The 19,590-nt window shown below is 58.2% G+C and overlaps 1 protein-coding gene across 1 annotated transcript in view; it reads right to left on the bottom strand.

Annotated features, from left to right (window-relative positions):
* OBSCN (obscurin, cytoskeletal calmodulin and titin-interacting RhoGEF) overlaps positions 1-19,590 on the bottom strand; it is a 154,398-nt gene that overhangs the window by 62,549 nt on the left and 72,259 nt on the right. Inside the window, 23 exon segments of the mRNA XM_077755858.1 lie at positions 79-342; positions 917-1,180; positions 1,714-1,977; positions 4,877-5,140; positions 5,476-5,739; positions 8,302-8,565; positions 8,884-9,147; positions 9,235-9,501; positions 10,269-10,535; positions 10,865-11,137; positions 12,692-12,958; positions 13,103-13,369; positions 13,984-14,256; positions 15,734-16,000; positions 16,104-16,370; positions 16,478-16,744; positions 16,857-17,126; positions 17,223-17,489; positions 18,145-18,249; positions 18,338-18,499; positions 18,678-18,831; positions 18,928-19,040; positions 19,186-19,452. Coding sequence (XP_077611984.1) covers positions 79-342; positions 917-1,180; positions 1,714-1,977; positions 4,877-5,140; positions 5,476-5,739; positions 8,302-8,565; positions 8,884-9,147; positions 9,235-9,501; positions 10,269-10,535; positions 10,865-11,137; positions 12,692-12,958; positions 13,103-13,369; positions 13,984-14,256; positions 15,734-16,000; positions 16,104-16,370; positions 16,478-16,744; positions 16,857-17,126; positions 17,223-17,489; positions 18,145-18,249; positions 18,338-18,499; positions 18,678-18,831; positions 18,928-19,040; positions 19,186-19,452 — 5,601 coding nt within the window.

Genomic DNA, 19,590 nt, shown 5'->3' with positions numbered 1-19,590 from the left:
TGACAGGGAGAAGGTGGTGACATGGGACAATATGCAGACACCAATACACTGGCCCATGTGGCCACACATGACCTTTACCCCTGACAGTCAGTGTGGCTGATGTCCTCTCCTGACCGCAAACACATGAGTACTCTCCGGCATCCTCCATAATCAGGCCATGGATCTCCAGCTCACATATGGTCCCATCCTGCTTCAAGCTGACTCTGTCTCCAGCTCTCAGGGTCTCAGACCCCTTCCTCCACTCCACGGGGACTGCCTTGCTCAGCTCACAGCGCAGAGTGGCCGTAGCCCCTTCAGTGGCCTCTTCCTTCTTCAGGCTTTTTGTAAACTTGGGGGGCAGGCCTGTGGAGGGTAAGAAAGACACAGACATGATCACAGTTTCTGAGTACATAGATGAGACAGGACATGAACAGCAAAGATAAGACACAAATTCAATGGACATCGGCTATATGCTTAGTGTGCTGAGCCTACACTGTGTGTTGTGGTTTCCCTCAGACCTGCTTATGTACAGTGTGGCTGTGGCCTCTCAGTGGCTCCTCAGGCCTCATACTTTGTAATTACTCTGGCCTGCATGGCTGGGAAATGGCCAAGAAGCAGGGGGGACAATAGGCTCTCTGGGGACCTGTGTCCAAGATGATACCCATACAAGGATGCCACAACTGCAGAGGGCCATTGGGAGGAATGAGACACACATGCACCAATAGTGAGGGGGCAAGTGGCCTTGCAGAAACAAGGGGCACAAAGGACTGGACACCAATATCAAGACATATGCTGGATGACGAGAAAGGATCCAGAAGACCTTGCAACTACAGCTAAAAAGACACAGACACCCACAAGTCCTGTGAATAAGGTGGTGACGTGGCAACAATGTGCAGACATCAAGCCATTAGTCCATGTGGCCACACATGGTCTTTACCCCTGATGGTCAGCATGGCCAATGTCCTCTCCTGCCCGCACACACACGAGTACTCCCCGGCATCCACCAAGGCCAGGTCACGGATCTCCAGCTCACACACAGTTCCATCCTGCCTGAGGCTCATTCTGTCCCTGGTTCTGAGGGTCTCAGACCCCTTTCTCCACTCCACAGGGGCCACCTTGCTCAGCTCACAGCGCAGAATGGCTGTGGTCCCTTCTGTGGCCTCTTCCTTCTTCAGGCTCTTTGTGAACTTGGCAGGCATGGCTGGTCAGAAAGACACAGAAACAATCATGGTCTCTGAGCACATGGATGAGACAGGACACGGACAGCACAGAAAAGACAAAGAAATTGGACACAGGCCATGTGCTGAATGTGTTGAACATACACTGTGAGTTGTGGCTTCCTTCAGGCTGGCCTATGCACAGTGTGGCCATGGCCTCTTTGGTCTCTCCTCAGACCTCATACTTTGTATGACTCTGGCTAGTACGGCTGGAGAGTCAGACAAATCGGAAGATTGTTGAGGGCAGGACACAATAGCACAGAAGACAAGACAGACTTTCATGGGACAACAGCACCAGATATGACTGAAGGGTTATATGTGGCTGGGATGCTGGCTTCTCATGGTTCACACAACAGCCTAGGAAAGCGAGAGATTCCACGTAGTAACAAGTGAAAGGTAACACCAGAGAATGTGAGAGAGAAAGAATGTGAACACAGAGTGAGTGCAGATGGAAGTCACAAAGTCACAAAGTCTGGACACCAGATCATGGCTCTGTTTGGCCACACATGGTCTTTACCCCTGACAGTCAGCATGGCTGATGTCCTCTCCTGCCCACACACACACGAGTACTCTCTGGCATCTGACACGACCAGGCCATGGATCTCCAGCTCACACACAGTCCTGTCCTGCTTCAGTCTGACTCTGTCCCCAGCTCTGAGGGTCTTGGACCCCTTCCTCCATTCCACGGGGACCACCTTGCTCAGCTCACAGTGCGGTGTGGCCATGGCCCCTTCCATGGCCTCCTTGGTCTTCAGATCTTGGATGAACTGAGCAGGCAGTGCTCAGTGGAAGGTCAGATGGACAGAAGCCATCAATCCCTCTGGAGGATTTGAGGCATGATGTGAACACTTACGATCAATAAAGCAGAAACGTGGAGGAGGACAGATGGATCAGCTCATGTTTGATTGTGAGGGCTTCTGGCATCCACCCGGACCCTGGGCATTTTACCCAGGAACTGGCTCCTTCCAAGTGTCATGTCTCCTCAATGTCCTCATACCCTGACCTTTTGTACTAGCCCAGCTCTGGCCTCACCTGCACCAAGCTTGAAGTCAGGTTCCTCTCACTCACAACTCCCACACATGACATGATGGCTATCTCTCATGGAAGAATGCCCATGAGGCAACTCCTGGCCGTGACATCCGCTGCTCCACTGTTGCTTCTCACCTCATGTCTCCCAGCCGAGGCATGGTGTCCATCTCTTGCTGCCACACCTGGGCTCATTGCATGCCATCCCCATGCACACTAGGTCCCACCTGCTCTACCACACATGTTCTTGTCCAGACCCCACCGGACACTCATTCTCCTGCTCAGATCTCCAAGATTATGATGGATGCAGCACACTCCTGGGCCCTTGTCACCTGAAATCCCACTCCAGACACAACAAGGTCCAAAAGTTACAGTTGACCAGTGTCCACCCTGATCACACCATGTCATGGGATGACTGCTGTATCCCAAATTCATGTTGAGGCCCCAACCCCCAGGACCTCAGAATGGCACTGCATTTGGAGAGGGGGTCTTTACAATGGTGGTTAAGGTAAAATGAAGTCACTAGGGTGGGCCCTGATCTTATACGACAGGAGGTAGGGACACACACACATACACAGAGCAACAGCTACGTGAGGACAAAGGACACAGGAGAAAGACAGTCATCTGCAAGCCAATGAGAGGCTTCCAGAGGAACCAGCCCTGTCTCGCCTTGATCTCAGCCTCCAGCCTCCAGGACTGGGAGACTACACATTTCCAATGTTGAGGCCACCTCTCTCTGTATCTCAGGCATGCCTGTTTTGTCAGCAGGAGCAGTTCCTGGCGTAACAAAGACCTCAAGTTCTAGAAGAAGCTTCGGAACTGGGTGTTGCGCGGAGGCTGGGTTTTGATGGACAACTGGATGGATCTAGATTGCCTGGAGCAGATCATGGGGGCAGGGGTCAGTATAGGTGTTACGGCACTTTTGGTGAGGCCCAAACTGGCAATGAGGAATAGGTGACTGGCCACTTGCCGGTGTCTGTAAGAAGTAGGAAGAAACTTGGATGAATTCTGCCCTGAGTCTGTGGAAGGTGGGCCTCATGAGCAGTGAACTTGCATGGTTAGCAGAGGGGATCTCCAAGAAAAGAGTTGAGAGAGAAGCTTGATTTCTCCTCACTCCTTGTGGTGAAACAGAGGTAAGAGTAGTGCAGATGCCATGCAGAGATGAGGTCGCCCAGGCAAGGTGTGTGGAGGGGTGGTCTGATGTTCTACACTCCTGAGAGCTGCATGGGAGACCAACAAGGTTTAGGAGAGCATGCCAGCAGGAGAAATGCCACAGCCATGCCTGAATCAGAGAGATGAAGGCTGAAAGGGTAGAGACCTCCAGACCTCTGGGGTTCCTACAGGATGCATTCATAGAGCTGCCCAACTATGGACATGTATCACCCATCAAGAAGGGCAAAAAAGGAAAGCAAGGGCAATTCAGAGGCTGCAGGGCTGCCACAGCAAGGCATCCAGAAACCAGGACAAGGCCACCCACTGCCCATGGCACCACTCGTGGGCCCAGAGGACAGATGATTAGGGCAGAGGCTCCTTCTCCAGCCCTAAAATCCAGGAGTCTGTCTTTTCCAGTGTCATGCCTCTGGGGATTAGGGACCTCTTCCCTTGTTCCCATTTCTCCTCTTCGGAACAGGAACGTCTGTCCGGTACATGTCCTGTGACTGTGTTTGGGAGACATGCAGCCTGACTTCACAGATTCACAGCTGGAGAGGAAGCTGCCTTGAGTGTCACCCAACCTGGTGCATATCCTTCCATCACACTTCGGATTCCATGGTGATGCTGGACTCAGCTAAGGCTTTGGGGCCTTGGGGATGGGGTGCATATATGCTGCATGTGGGAAAGACGTGCGTTTTCAGGGATACAAGGGGCAGACTGTCATGGATGGATGGACTATTACCTACCCACAAATTCATATCCTGGAGTCGTGCCCCCGAAACCTCAGATTGTGAACATATATGGAAATATGATTACTCTTCAGTGGGGTAATTAGGGTAAAAGGAGGTCTTTGGGGTGGGTCATACTCTAATCATGCTGGTGTCCTAACAAGAAGATACCAGGACACAAATAGAGGGACAATGGACAGGCACATGAGGACATGGAAGGAGACAGTGTGTACACTCCAAGGACGGAGGCTTCTGGGTCCTGACACCTGGATCAAGACATCCTGCCACTATGAGTGTGGGACCTGTGACAGTGTTTGTTCTGCAGCCAAGTCAAGTGGGACAGAGCCCCTCACAGGGCAACCAAACCCTGTCACCAGAAAAGGAGGGCCTGGCCTCTGTGGCCTCCTTATCCCCGAATGCCCCAGTGCTGCCCCTCAGTCCTCCTTCACACAACCGTCATGTGTGTGAGATGCTCCCAGGTCCACGCCGGGGCTCACAGCATGTGCGCATCTGCAGCCCAACCACAGGCCAGCAGCCCAGGGCCACTCTGCTGGACTGTGATGCCCATCTGTACATGCTCACCTGGGGGTTCCCATACCATCTGCCCCAGGGCCTGGACAGGACTGACCAGTGTGTTCTTACTTAGTGTGAGACTGTGGGATGCTCTACATGGTTATTTTGTGGCCCTGGAGGGACAGCAACTCTGATAGACATGGTGGGGGCACAGGCCAGGAGGCAGAGGAAGTCACTCAGGTGGCCACACACAGTCTTTACCCCTGACAGTCAACACGGCTGATGTCCTCTCTTGCCCGCACACACACGAGTATTCTCCGGTGTCCGCCAAGGCCAGGCCACGGATCTCCAGCTCACACACGGTCCCCTCCTGCCTCAGGGTGACCCTGTTCCTGGCTCTGAGGGTCTCGGACCCCTTCCTCCACTCCACAGGGACTGCCTTGCTCAGCTCACAGTGCAGAGTGGCCATGTCCCCTTCCACGGCCTCTTCCTTCCTCAGGCTCTTTGTGAACTTGGCAGGCAGGGCTGGGGACAGCCAAGGATCAGGAGGACTCCAGACTGTCTCAGGACTCTATGTCCAGGACAAGACAGCCGCAAGTATGACACAAACTGCCAAGGGCCACGGCATGAATGAGTGAATGGAGCACAGGGTGGGTGGGAGGTAAATGGCCCAGGAGAGACAAACACAAGCCCAGACACAAACATCACGTCAATTACTGGATGGGGAAATGAAGGCTGGAGTCCCCAGCTGGAGAGACACAAATGCCCACAGAATCTGACAGGACAGGGAGAAGATGGTTACATAGTGACAATGTGCAGACACCAAGCCACAGGACCACATGACTACACACAATCTTTACCCCTGACGGTCAGTGTGGCCGATGTCCTCTCCTGCCCACACACACATGAGTACTCCCCAGCATCTGCCACAGCCAGGCCACGGATCTCCAGCTCACACATGGTCCCCTCCTGCCTCAGGCTCACTCTGTTCCCAGCTCTGAGGGTCTGGGAACCCTTCCTCCACTCCACAGGAACTGCCTTGCTCAGTTCACAGCGCAGCATGGCCGTGGCTCCTTCCATGGCCTCTTCCTTCCTCAGGTTCTTTGTGAACTTGGCAGGCAGGGCTAGGAAGGATCAATGTGACACAGAGAACATCAGACCAGAGTAACTTGGGGAGTCAGGATGTGGACACTCAACAGTGAAATGTACTCTAGAGCAAATAAGAAATCAAAGCATGAACACACAAACACATGGGTGGACCACAGTGTGTGGTGGCTGGGCAGCAAGAAGACAGAGGAGCTGGCATCTTCACTGGACCCCAGGACATGGACACACATATGGAAATAGTCATAGCGCCCACAGGACAGACAAAGTGGCCAAAGGAAACATCTTCCAGCATCTTCTATGCCCAGTCCTGCCTCAGATTGCACCTGATGCCAGATTCAAGGGCCCAGGTCAATCTACCTCACATACCCCAGGCTGCCCTGCTTGGACCACATCATGGCCTCAGCCCCTGGCAGCTACTCCCAGGCTAGGGGGCACCCATGCCCTGTGAGGTCACCTGGTGCCCCTATGGCAATGATGCTATGCTCGTCCACACAGTTCAAGCTCCACAGGAGCCTGGATGCTCCTGAGATCCCCTCAGGATGTGGGAAGTGGCTTTATCCTATCTTGTCCTATCTGCTTCCCTGCAGGAAGTAAGCAGGCCCCCATAAGGGCCCCTGAGAAGCCCAACCCTGGCAGGGAGCCACCGGCCACACCATGGCAGGGCCTGCACTGAGCCCCCATTCCCAAGGGTCTCAGGCCCCTTGCACCACTGCACAGGTTCTTCCCAGGGCTCAGGCCCTAGGATCTTGGTGAATAGGTGTAGTCAGGCCTGGGTAGGGCAAACGGACACACAGACAGCAGATGAGGAATGGCCATAGATACCAAGCTGGCCTGTTGGAAGCAGGCTCCCTGGGGATGGTGGGCAGGATGCCACATGGGAGGCAGCTCCACTGCATGAGGACCCCCCCTGCCTCTCCCAGGGGAGCCTCTCCCAGGACATGGCCCTATCATTGCTGACCCCTGGGCCAGCCCTCCTGTCCTGCCCTGCATCCTGAATCCCACCATCTCTGACATGCCCCACCCCCAAAGGACCTCCTGACAATGCTGTGAGCAGATCTATCTACCTGCCAGCACCAGACCCAGACCCCACCTCCACATGGACACCCCCCCTGCCTTCCCGGGCATGGCACACATGACTTTCCCCTCCGCCACCTGCCATGCTCCATCCACACCCACTGTCGCCTCCACAACTGTCTCACCTCACCTCCACATCCAGCTCACCTTCCTCATTCACCACATCTCACCTCACCTATCTCATCTCCACACCCACCTCACCTCAACCGCCTCACTTCACCCATCTTACCTCATCTCCACACCTGCTCACCTCACCTCCACACCCACTTCACCTTCCTTATCTACCTTATCTCACATCACCTCACCTCATCCACTTCATCTCACTGCCATACCCACCTCACCTCACCTCCACACCTACCTCACCTTCCTCACTCATCACACCTCACCTCATCCATCTCATCCTCACACCCACCTCACCTCACCTTTCTCTCATCACCCACCTTACCTCACCTCCACACCCACCTCACCTCATCACCATACTCACCTAACCTCCACACCCACCTCACCTTCTTCATCCACCTTACCTCATATCACCTCACCTCACCTCCACACCCACCTTACCTCACTGCCACACCTGCCTCACCTTACTTCCACAATCACTCATCTCACCTCCACAACCGCCTTACTTCATCTCCACACCCACCCTGTCTCATCTCCACACCCACCTAACCTCACCACCACACCCACTTCACCTCATCTCCATACCCGCCTCACTTCTACAAATCATCTCACCTCACCGCATGCCCACACCCACCTCACCTCCACAGTCACCTCACCTCCACACCCACCTCACATTCACAATCATCTCTCCTCACCTCCACACTCTCTTCTTCTCACCTCCACAGTCACCTCATCTCACCTCCACATCTGCCTCACCTTACTTCTGCACCTGTCTCACCTCCACACCCACCTCACCTCACCTTCCTCATTTCACCACTACACCCACTTCACCTCATCCACCTCACCTCATCTCCACACCCTCCTCATCTCACTTCCACACTCACCTCATCTTCCTCACTCACCACACCTCACCTCCAAACCCAACTTACCTCACCTCACCAGCCAGGTCCAGTGCACCTCACCTTACCTCAGTCTCCACACCTGGACCTTGCTCCACACCCACATTTCACCCCCCACAGCTCTCCCATGTCCCTTCATGTGTGTTCTGGCTCTCTTCCTCAATCAGCCTCCCAGTATCCCTGTGTTGAGTGCCAAGCTTCAATCTACTTCCTAGCACCTCCCTGGCACACTCCAGAGGCCTCATGAAGTCTGTAACCCTCATTTGTATTGTAGGATGCCTCCCATCTCTCCCTGAGATGTGACCCCCTGAGGGCAGGAAGGACCTTATTTTCTGCAGTTTATTTGGGATGAGCCTCACACAAGCAGGATGCAGCAGACACACAGAGAGGCAGAAGGACCTTACAGTGATCAGAGAAGAACAACAGGACATGACACAGCTTTTGGAGACATGGAGACTGCTCCACGTGGGCACACAAGGTCCTTACCCCTGACGGTCAGTGTGGCTGATGTCCTCTCCTGCCCACACACACATGAGTACTCCCCGGCATCTGCCAGGGCCAGGTCATGGATCTCCAGCTCACACACGGTCCCATCCTGCCTCAGGCTCACTCTGTCCCCAGCTCTGAGGGTCTGGGACCCCTTCCTCCACTCCACGGGGGCCTCCTTGCTCAGCTCACAGTGCAGCATGGCCGTGTCCCCTTCTGAGGCCTCCTTGCTCCTCAGTCTCCCTATGAACTCAGCAGGCAGAGCTGGGAAGAGTGAGACATAGAAGATCAGGTTCTCTGGAGATTGTTGGGGGTGGTACATGACAGGACAGACAACAAGACAGACTCCCACAGAACATCCAGACCAGCAGTGACCAAAGGGTGGTAAGTGGCTGGGATGCTGGTTTCTCATGATTCACACAACAGCCCAGGAAGGGGAAAGATTCCACGCGATGACAGGTGGAGGGTGACACCAGAGAATGTGAGAGAGGAAGAATGTGAACACGGTGTGAGTGCAGATGAACATCACAAAGTCAACTGGACACCAGATCAAGGCTCTGTTTGGCCACACATGGTCTTTACCCCTGACAGTCAGCGTGGCTGATGTCCTCTCCTGCCCGCACACACATGAGTACTCCCCAGCGTCTGCCACAGCCAGGCCACGGATCTCCAGCTCACACACGGTCCCATCCTGCCTCAGGCTCACTCTGTCCCCAGCTCTGAGGGTCTGGGACCCCTTCCTCCACTCCACGGGGGCCTCCTTGCTCAGCTCACAGCGCAGCATGGCTGTGGCCCCTTCTGAGGCCTCCTTGCTTCTCAGTCTCCCTATGAACTCAGCAGACAAGGCTGCAACAGGACCCAACAGAGAATGTCACCTTTGTCTTCCTAAGGGAATGAAAGGGGCGTGCGGGTAAGGCAGGCAGGGATGCTTACCCTTCACTGTGAGCATGGCCATGGTCATCTGGTCCCGAAAGTGGCAGGAGTACTGCCCAGTGTCCTGAGGCCGCAAGTCCCGGACTACCAGCTCCAGCACTGCGCCCTCTTGACGCAGGCTGTACTTGCCTCCAGGTCGCAGAGCCTCATCTCCACGGCGCCACTCCACAGGCGCGGCCACCGATGACAGCACACAGCGCAGTGTGGCAGCTCGGCCCTCTGGCACCTCCAGGTCCTTCAGCCCCTCGCGGAACCACACGGGCCGTGCTGCAGGCAGGCACAGGCTTGGCTCAACCTCCCCGTCCTGCACCCCAGCTGAAGGCTCCTGGGGTTAGGGACAGCTGAGGAGACAGCAGCCAAGGGCAGAGGCAGGCCCACCTCACCCTTTCTACACAGGGGGCTATGGACAGCGACCACCAGAACTCTGTCCTGGTGTCCCACCCCCCGATTTATACACTGGAGCCCCAACCCCTAGAATCTCAGGATGACTGTGTTTGGAGACGGAGTCTTTACAGAGGTGATTTTGGTAAAATGAGGTTATTGGGATGAGCGGATCCCTCATATCTGTGAGATCACATACAAGGAGATGAGGACACAGACACAGACGGAGAACAAAGCCAGGACACAGGGAGGGGGCGGCGTGTGCAAGCCAAGGAGAGAGGCCTCAGTGAGGAACCAGCCCCACCCATGCCTAGATCTCAGACTTCCTGCTTCCAGGAGTGGGACACAGTAAAAATCTATGGTTTCAACTACCTGGTTTGTGGGTCCATGGGTCCATGGCATTTGTCATGTGGCCCATGCTATGACACATGGAGATGAGCCAAGCCAGGAGGAAGGGACACAGAGATGTCAGAAAATAAGAAAAACAAGACACAGAAACAAAGCAAGACAGACACTGCTGCTCAGGAGACACAGGTGGAAGATGGCAGACTCTACCAAAGCAGCAGACACCTGGACATGCACAGAGGAGCCATGGGCCCCCACACACAGAGAGGACAGGAGCCCAGGAGGAGGACATGAGCCCAGGAGCTCACCATGGACCCTGACGATGGAGCTGCTCCAGGAGCCCCCAGCTTCACACTTGTAGCGCCCGCCGTCCTGCACGGTGGTGCCCTTGATGACCAGCTGGGCCCGGTGGCCCTCCTGGCTCAGCTGGCACCGGGCTGATGGCCGCAGGGCCTTCCCGTCCTTGGTCCAGCACACGGGGCTGTCCAGGATGGTGGTCTCACAGACCAAGGTAAGATCCTCCCCTTCTGTGACCGTGGCTTCCGTGAGCTCCCGGGAGAAGACACTTGGCTTTTCTGGAGGTGCAGAGGGAAACTCAGGACACTTGGGGACTCCTGGTTGCATGTGTACTACTCCCTGAAGCTAGGGCTACAAACTGGATGCCAGGGGAACAGGGAAGCCCTGGCATGGCCCAGCCACACTTTGGAGACAGTGGGATCAGCTCTGCATACCACATGCAGTGATCATCTTCAAAGAGCCTCACCTCCCCGGGATCTGCGGTCCAGGCACCTTGTCTGTGGGCCCCAGGACTATGCTCTGCACATGGCCAAGATCTGCCCTCCACAAGGCTGCACCCTCAGCTCCACCGACAAGACCCCACCCCGGCACTGAGCACCCAGCCCACCTGTGACCTGAAGAGTGGCTGAGGTCCGCTGGTCCCCAGCCTCAAAGTGGACAGTGCCTGAGTCCTTGAGCGCAAGCTGCCTCAGAGTCAGCACATGGTAGCCACCTGGCTGAACCTCAATCTCATTAAGCTCATTCGGGTGCAGGGGCATCTTGTCCAAGAACCAGTGGACGGGCCCATAGTCAGCAGGGGAGATGCGGCAGGAAAAGGTGGCCGAGGAGCCCTCTCGCACCTCCACATCCTCCAGTTCCTCTGTGATGAGCACTTTCCGGCCTGCAGGGCACAAACCCACAAGTAAACATCCCCTGCAGCCTGCTCTCAAGGGAAAGGGGCACTCCCCAAGACCGGGTATGGGCTCCCAGCCGGGCTGAGCAGGGCTCAGGATGGTGAAACCCAGAGCACAGCAGGGGCGTCAGAGCTCAACTGTCCACAAATGTGCTTTGGCTCCACTGATGAACCTCAAACCCACCTCTGGGGTCCTTCTGCAGAGAACACAGGGTGGCTCACAGCGAGCTCCCTCTCACCAAACCGTTCTCTACACCTGCCTACGTCTGTCCCCAAGGTCACAGGATGCAATTAAATCGTGGATTAAAAGAAGAAATAGGAGGGGCACCTGGGTGGCTCAGTCAGTTAAGCATCTGACTTTCACTCAGGTCATGATCTCATGGTTTGTGGGTTTGAGCCCCACATCGGTCTCCGTGCTGACAGCACAGAGCCTGGAGTCTGCTTCAGATTCTGTGTCTCCCTCTCTGCCCCTACCCCATTCATTCTCTCTCTCTCTCTCAAAAACAAACATTACAAAACTATTTTTAAAAACATAAGAAATAGAAGTGTGAAAATAGACATGTGGCCATGTGAAAACTTAAATGCTTTGGAAGATTGGCAACGTGAATTCCTGGGGAAAACCTCACTTCTGCTGCTTTCCTAGGTGCGGGGAAAGCTCAGAGAGAAGTTCTAATGATGGAGAGGAGCTGCCTCCAGGCTCCTTTTGCACCTGCAGGTGTCTTACATCTATGGGACCATGGAAAACACTTGTGGATGGCCCGTTGGTGGATGACGTGTGTAGGGGAGACAAGTAAACTGAGTTACGCACTGGCACGCAAAGAAAAGGCTGTGGCCTGCATGGCCAGATGAGCACATGTCTGTGTCTTGTCTTTGAAGAGGATGCTGTGTTACAGCGTGTTGCTCACTTTAGCTGATATTTTCTGGATTAAGCACGAGTATCATCTTTGTTACAGACCAGGGATTCTACTGTGCTGACAAGGTGGATGTGGTGTGAGCTTACTGGGTTTGCTGGATTTCACAGAAGAGGAAAGGAAAAACCATAGCAAGGCTGCTTTGTTGTACTTTCGCTATTTCCCGTGGACAGACCCCCACCCCCTACCCCGGGAGGGCCCTCCTTCTGACACCTCCCTGGATCCTGGACCCTGGCATTGGGAGGGGAGTGCCCTGTCCTGCCTACACTGACATGCCCTACAATTCTGGGCCAGCCGTGGGCCCCCACTTCCCCATCTGGGAGGTGGGAGAATAGCCCTCAAGCTGCCTGGCAGATGCAACTGTTACTCACACTTGGAGACATCCCCAGGCCATGCTCCCTGCAGAGCCCCACTCCAGCACACAGGCACACTCCAGCACACAGGCTCAGAGCAAACGCTGCATGAACTCATTCACACCGCGTCCCTTTAACAGGACCTCAGAGACGAGACTACCCAGGGCTGAGGTCCCGGGGATGGGGAAACCAAGGCTGGTCCCTGACAGACTCTAAGCCTACTTTGAACAAAGCTCACCCCCGACCATACCCCCGGCCAGCATGGTGCCGGGCCCCACCTTGCACCAGGAGCCGGGCCTGGGAACAGGCCTGGCCAATGTCACAGGTGTACATGTCGCTGTCCGCCCTCTCCAAGGTGCTAATGGTGAGCTGCAGGGTCAGGCCCTCCTGGCTGGGTGTGTGCTTCCTGGAGGCATGCAGCTCCGTGAGGCCCTTGCGCCAGGTCACTGTGGTTGCGGGACGCTCCGTCTTGCACAGAAACACAGCTGTGCCCTTCTCTTCCACCTGCAGGTCGGTCAGCTCGTCTGTGAACCGGTTGGCCTTTTCTGGGAGGTGGTGGGAAGGAGTGGGGGTTGAGGGCTGCGCAGACCCCACACTGGCCCCTCCAGACAGGGAACAGCCCCCACCATGGGCAGGAAGGGAGGGACAGAGGCCTTGGGGACCCATCCTAGGGTCGCCTGTGGGGTCACCTTCCACACGGAGGCTTGCTGTGCTCTTGGAAGCTTCTGTCTCACATGTGTATTCGCCCGAATCCTTGAGCGACACGGCACGAACCACCAGCGTGGCCTGAGTGCCTTCTGTAACCAGGTCGTACTTCTGACTCTTGCGAATGGCCTTCCCGTCTTTCAGCCAGCGCACCGAGGTCCCGGCCCGAGACAGCTCACAGCTCAGCACCGCATCCTCACCTGGAGTGGCCTGCTGGTCTTCCAGAGGCTTTGTGATACCCGCTGGCCTCTCTGAAGAGAGCAGAGAGCAGAGCAGCTTTCCTTGAGGCATGGTCACACCCTAGCCACGCTTAGGGTGAGGGCAGGGCAGGTACTACAGAGGCCGAGACCACAGACTGTTCTGGGGTCACCGGGCCTGGAGTGCAAGAGCCCCCACAGTCACAGAGAGGGGCCTGGGAGGGGAGATACGAGACCACAAGCCCTCACACCTCAGTATCATCCAGAGCCCTGAGACTCAAAGCATGGCCACAGCCAGGGCCAGCTGTGAACTGAACACACCCACCTGCACCCGTATTTATGCCAGGTGCACAAGCTGAGGAATGTGCATGGTGATTTCACTAGCTCAGTGAGCCGTGAGCCCTAGGGGTACCACAGCGGTCAGACCACAGGTCAGAGACCACAAACCCTGCTCCTGCCCAGCAACTGGAGACTCCGGCCCCACAGAGTGAGCTGAGATGACCAAATCTGCCCTACATCCCAGCAGGTGCCTCTGGGCCTCCAACAGGGGGGCCCCCCCAGGGACTGCGGGAGGTCATCCTCAGAAGCACCGTTTCTGGCCCTGAGGCCCTGCTCACCCTCACCCCAGTCTCCACTGACAGGCCCCCATCTCTGTACACATTGCCCACCTCTAACGATGAGGGAGGCCTTGGAGGTGAGGTCCCGCACGGAGAACACCACTTCCCCAGCATCTCCAGGAGCCGCATCTTGAACAACCAGGGTATATTTGCGGCCCTGGAGTGTGGCCCGGAAGCGGCCAGAGCTACCCACTGTCTTCCCGCCAACTGTCCATGTGGCCACATCGCCGGGGTTCTCATGGGACAGGACACATTCGAAGGTGCAGCTCTGGCCTTCTGGCACCTCCACCGATTTCAGCCTCTTGGTGATGCCCACGTGCAGGTCTGTGGGCCACGGAAGATGGTGGTCATGCCTCTGACACCAGCCCCTTAGGACTGACACTGTTAAGCCCGTAGCTACCCCAGGCCAGACCCCCCTCCCCCTCCCTAGGCCCACTCCCCCCTAAGCAAACGCCTCCGGCTGGCTGAACACTGTTGTTTGGACCCCAGAGAGCTGTGAGTGCCAACCAGTGTGGCCACCCTCCTATCTGCTACAGAACACGATGCAGAGAACATACACTGTCCGCGGTGGTGGCCAGCTCAGAGCTCCTGGGGGTGGGGGGGGGAAGGACAGATCCACACGAAGGGGCTGTCCGGCTCGGGAAAAAACTCACCACCCTGCCCTGCCCCATTTCCTATCTCACCCCAAGCCCTACCCAGACCTCCAGGGACCCGCCCCCGAGTGACTGGGGACCAAGCTTGCCATACACTTGCACGAGAGATAATCTGACCAGAGGAGCTGGGCCAGGACACCGGTGCACACAGGAGGTCAGCCCTAGGCTGGCAGGGATGTCTGAAGAGACCCAGGTGTCCCGAGGCAAGGGAGGGGCAATGCTGCCCTGCTGGCTGTGAAACCTATGATGTGGCTCAACCTTTCTAAGGCACCTTGATAAACCAGAACGTGGCCTGCCCACAACCACCTTCACCAGGCTGTGCCTGTGGCCTGGGAGTCCTTCTGGGCCATCCTATGCCTGACATCTGAGCCCCTGCCATTGGCAACCCCCAAGAAGCCACCCTGGCTGTGCGCCCTCGGTGGTTCTCGCACCCGACCACGACATATCTCCTGGTACAGATTGATGTTACAAGCCTGCACTGAATCCCTGTCATCTTGGGACGCAGGGGCATCTAAAACGCAGGGGCAGCCCAGTCTCCCCAGCTCTTCCGTTTGTCTTCCTCTCCCGCTCCCCTGTCTGTACTTAAGCCTCCTAGGGACAGTCAAACCTGGTCTTCCAGGAGCGTGCCCTGATCTCCTGGGCTTTACAAAGCAGCTCTTGGTACGGTTGAAGGGGTGGACCCCACAGCCGCAGGGGCCGCCTGCCTCCTGGACCTGGTTTTGTTCCTGGTNGCCCAGCCCCCCCCCTAGGCCCCTAGGCCCTGCCCTGCCCTGCCCCTGCAACCGGCCCCTCCCCTGGAGACAGCTCCGCCCCTGGACCCAGGCCCGCCCTAGACCTCACCATGCCCCTGCAACCGGCCCCGCTTCTGGACATGGCCCTGCCCCTGGAGACGGCTCCGCCTCTGGAATTAGTCCCGCCCCTGGAGACAGCTCCACCCCTAAATTGGCTCGGTCCCTGGATGCGGCCGGTTTCCTGGGCCCAGACCTGTCTCTGGACCCGGCCGAGCAGCCTGCAACTGGTCCCGCCCCTGGAGACGGCCCCGCCCCTGGAGACAGCTCCTCCCCCGGAACCCGCCCCGCCCCAGGGGCCGGGCCGGGCCTCAGGGAGCCAGCTCCATCTCTAGGAGCCAGCCCCGCGTAGACACGCACCGTGCACGCTGACTCTGGCGCGGGTCTCCTCCGAGCCCACGCTGCAAGTGTAGAGGCCAGTGTCGTCCCGGCTCAGGTCATGCACCACGAGACCGCGCGTGCCCGCTGTGTGCAGGAAGTCGTACTTGTCGCTAGGGCCCAGCTCCACTCCGTCCTTGCGCCAAACCACGTGGGCCTGGGGGTCTGAGACCTCGCACTGCAGGGCCAGCGTGCCGCGCTCCTCTGCGGACACATCGTCCAGCGCCTTCAGGAACACCACCGGCTTTGCTGGGGGGAGGGTGTGGGCAGGTAAGCGAGTGCTACCTTCAGCCTGCGAGGAGCCCAGCGCCCCGCCCCGGGAGGACCCCAAGGACCCGCAGTGACGCCTCACCTTTGACCTCCAGGCGGGCAGTGACCGACACCTTGGGGGAGCAGGCGCGCACAAGGCCGGCGTCGGCCCGCCGAACCCGCTTCAGCACCAGCGTGTGGCGACGGCCCTCGTGGGAGATCTCGTGGAAGCTGTCGTTGTACAGAGGTGTGCCGTTGAGCGACCACTCCACTTCTTCGTCCTCATGGGACAGCTCGCAAGAGAAGCAGGCGCGGCCTTCCTCCGTGGCTTCTGCGTCCTGCATTGGCTTCATCACTGTAACCTCGCGTGCTGCAAGGAGCACAGAGCCGCTCAGCACCCTTCCCCCTTCCCCCCAACCTCTCNCCCCCCGGCGGAGACCCATCCCCCCGCCCCGGAACCCCGTGCGCCCTCTCTACCTTCCACTGTGACCTCGGCGCTGCTCTGGGCGCTGCCGGCCTGGCACCGGTAGACGCCGGCATCTGCGGGTGTGAGCCTGAGGACGCGCAGTTCCGCCATGTGGCCCTCCAGCCTCATCTTGTACTTGTCCGAGGGCGCCAGGGGCGTGTCCTCCTTGTACCACTGCACGGCCTTGGGGGGCGGCTTGAAGTCGCAGGACAGGACCACGGACTGCTGCTCGCGGCCCGACTTGGGCTCCAGGGGCCGTGTGAGCACCATGGGGATGTCTGCCGTGGGAGGGGAGAAGGCAGCGCTGCGTCAGCGGAGGGACTGCGGGGTCCCAGCACCCTCCCTGTGGCAGGTCTGCCTGCAGCCCTCTCGCCCCAGCGGCACACTCACCGGAGACCACCAGGCGCGCGGTGGAGCGCGACTTGCCAATGGTGAAGTGCACCGGCCCGGTCATGGTGGAGCAGGTTCGCCGCAGCGTCAGCCGGTGCACCGTGCCCTCCTGCTCCATGCCGACGGTGGGCCCGGCCTGGAGCACCGTCTTTCCCAGGAGCCACTTGGGCGGCCGCACCGAGGGGATGGAGGTCTCGCATTCGAACCAGGCGGGTGCGGGCTCCATCACCGTCACATCCTGCAGGCCCCGGACGATGGTGATGGATTGCTCTGTGGGTGAGGGGCTGGTCACTGGCGCGGTCCCGCAGGGAGGACCGCCAGTGGCCACAGGCACGGGGGAAGGTGCCCGCACAGCCCCGCCCACACCTTCCACGAAGAACTGGGCGCTGGTCTTCACATCGCTGGCATCACATGTGTAGGTGTCCTCATCCTCTGGCTGCACGTCATTGATGATCAGCTTGCGGTAGAGGCCGTCACTGACCATCTCATACTTGGGCCCCGGCTGCAGCTGCACGTGGCCCTTGAACCACTGCACCTGGGCGCTGGCCCTGGACATCTGGCACTCCAGCACACCGCGGTGCTTCTCCATGGCGATCTTGTCCCGAAGTGGGCGCAGGATGGTTACCGGCAGCTCTATGGTGTGGTGGGGGGAGGGTGGACAGGGTGAGGGACGCTCAGCACCCCAGGAACTCTGCCTGGCCCCCCTGCCAAGTGGGCAGGCTGGAGTCCCTCCGCTGGGGCCAGGAGGTGGCTTGGCCAGGTGTCACCCTCTGCTTCTCTGGGACCCACTGCACACAGCTGACCAGGAGAAGGGTGGGTGCACACACATACATACACCCCTGCACCATGCACCCTGGCTCTAGACAAGCTCCTCCAGCACACCCCTGCCCCACCCCTGTCCCACCCCTCCACATCCCCACTTCTTGCCCCACACAATCCTGCATCAAACAATTCCAGGCCTCATACACCTTCGCCCCAACTTGCTGCAGACCCTCCCTCTTTTATGCCCTGACTGTCACCATTGCCACCTGTTAAGGCCTCATGCTCACCACATGCTTGGGGCCCCACACCCCTTCTCTGCATTGCTACAGTCCCAGGAGGAAGGATTTACTCAACATCCTGAGCTGCCTCTCAGAGCCCCCTGTCTTGCTGGCAAGGAGGCAATACCTCCCTTTCCTCCTCCTGGTCTTCCTGTCCTGGGACAGCTGCACTGTCAGCCCCCGTAAGGCCCCAAAGCTGTGTCTTCAAACACACTGCCCAGCACACACCCTCCCCTGGGCTCCCTCACCTTTGACTCGGAGCTGGGCTCGTGATTCTGCGTTTTCAGCTACAAATTTGATCTCCCCTGCATCTTCTGCCAGGACCCTCCGGTAGATGAGGGTGTATGTCCTTCCTGGAAACACAGGCCAGTCAGTACTGGGGGAGCAGGGCCTGGGGACAGGATGGAGGAGAGCCCTCCCGAAGCCTGCCCAAGGGCACACCTTCCTGGCGGATGCGCACGTTGTCGCTGGGCCGAAGCTTATTGCCCTCCCAGAACCACTGGGCCGGCACTTCATCATGAGAGATCTTGCAGGAGAAGGTGGCACCCTCCTTCTCCATCACCTCCACATCCTCCAGGTGCGTCACGATCTGAACATTGCGACCTGGGGTGGCAAGAAGGCCGTGCCACTCCTGGGTGCACAGAGCTCCCCCTTTCCCTCCCCCCGAGATTGCTGAGGGGTGCAGGGCAGGGGTGGAGCCAGAGGGCTAAGCACCTTGCTGGGGCATGCAGGGTGGCCAGGAAGCTCTGGCCCAGCAGACCCTGACCCTTAGTCGGCCCACCTTGCACCTTCAGGGAGGCTGAGCTCTGAGCATCATGAGCATCACACATGTACACGCCCTGGTCACCAAGCTCACAGCGGAAAATGATGAGACTCCGGCACGTGCCCTGGGCCACCATGCCCACTGTCTTGCCCACCCGCAGCTCCACGCCATCCTAAGGAGGAGCGAGGTGGGTCAGGCACTGGAGTTGCCCAGCAGAGCAGCCCACCCCTGCCAGCCCACAGTGAGGGGCAGGAGCAGGCGGAGCCACCTTCAGCCAGCGCACGTCCACGTTAGGGCGAGACAGCTCACACTCCAGGTTCACCCTGTCCTTCTCCGTGGCCACCACGTCCTGCAGAGGGCGGCTGAACCGCACAGGCAGCTCTAGGTTGGCAGGAAGTGGGAGATGAGATGCGGGGCCTGCGATGCGTGATATCCAACAGCCTGTCTGGGAATGAGACCCTCCACCCTGCTCCCCAGGCCTCCTCGGGGACAGAGGTGGGTGCGCTCGGGAGTGGGGCCCACGCACCAGTGACCGTGAGCCTCGCGGACGTGTGCACCCCCTCCGCTTTGAAGGCGATGAGGCCACTGTCCTGCGGCCGCAGCCCCAACAGAGTGAGGGTGTGGATGGGGCCCTGCACAGCCAGCTGGCATGTGGGCCCTGGCTGCAGCCGCACGCCGTCTCGTGTCCAGCTGCCCTCCACGTGGTCATGTGACAGCTCCACCTCCATGGTGGCCGTGCCCTGCTCCAAAGCCTCTGCCGCCTGGAGGCCCCGCACAAGCCGGACCTGGCGCACTGCGGGACACACAGGGGTGGGTGAGCCACCGCAGCAAGACTGCGGCCCCTCTGCCAGCCCCCACTCACCTCCCAGCCAGCATCTTGGAGGGAGAGGACCACCCCTTCCCTTGCTTCTCTCCCATCCTCCCCCCTTCT

Source organism: Crocuta crocuta, unplaced genomic scaffold (assembly GCF_008692635.1).
Source record: "Crocuta crocuta isolate KB4526 unplaced genomic scaffold, BGI_CrCroc_1.0 scaffold526, whole genome shotgun sequence".
Taxonomy (NCBI): domain Eukaryota; kingdom Metazoa; phylum Chordata; class Mammalia; order Carnivora; family Hyaenidae; genus Crocuta; species Crocuta crocuta.
Note: the sequence above shows the minus strand (reverse complement) of the source record. Positions and strands in the feature narration are given on the sequence as shown.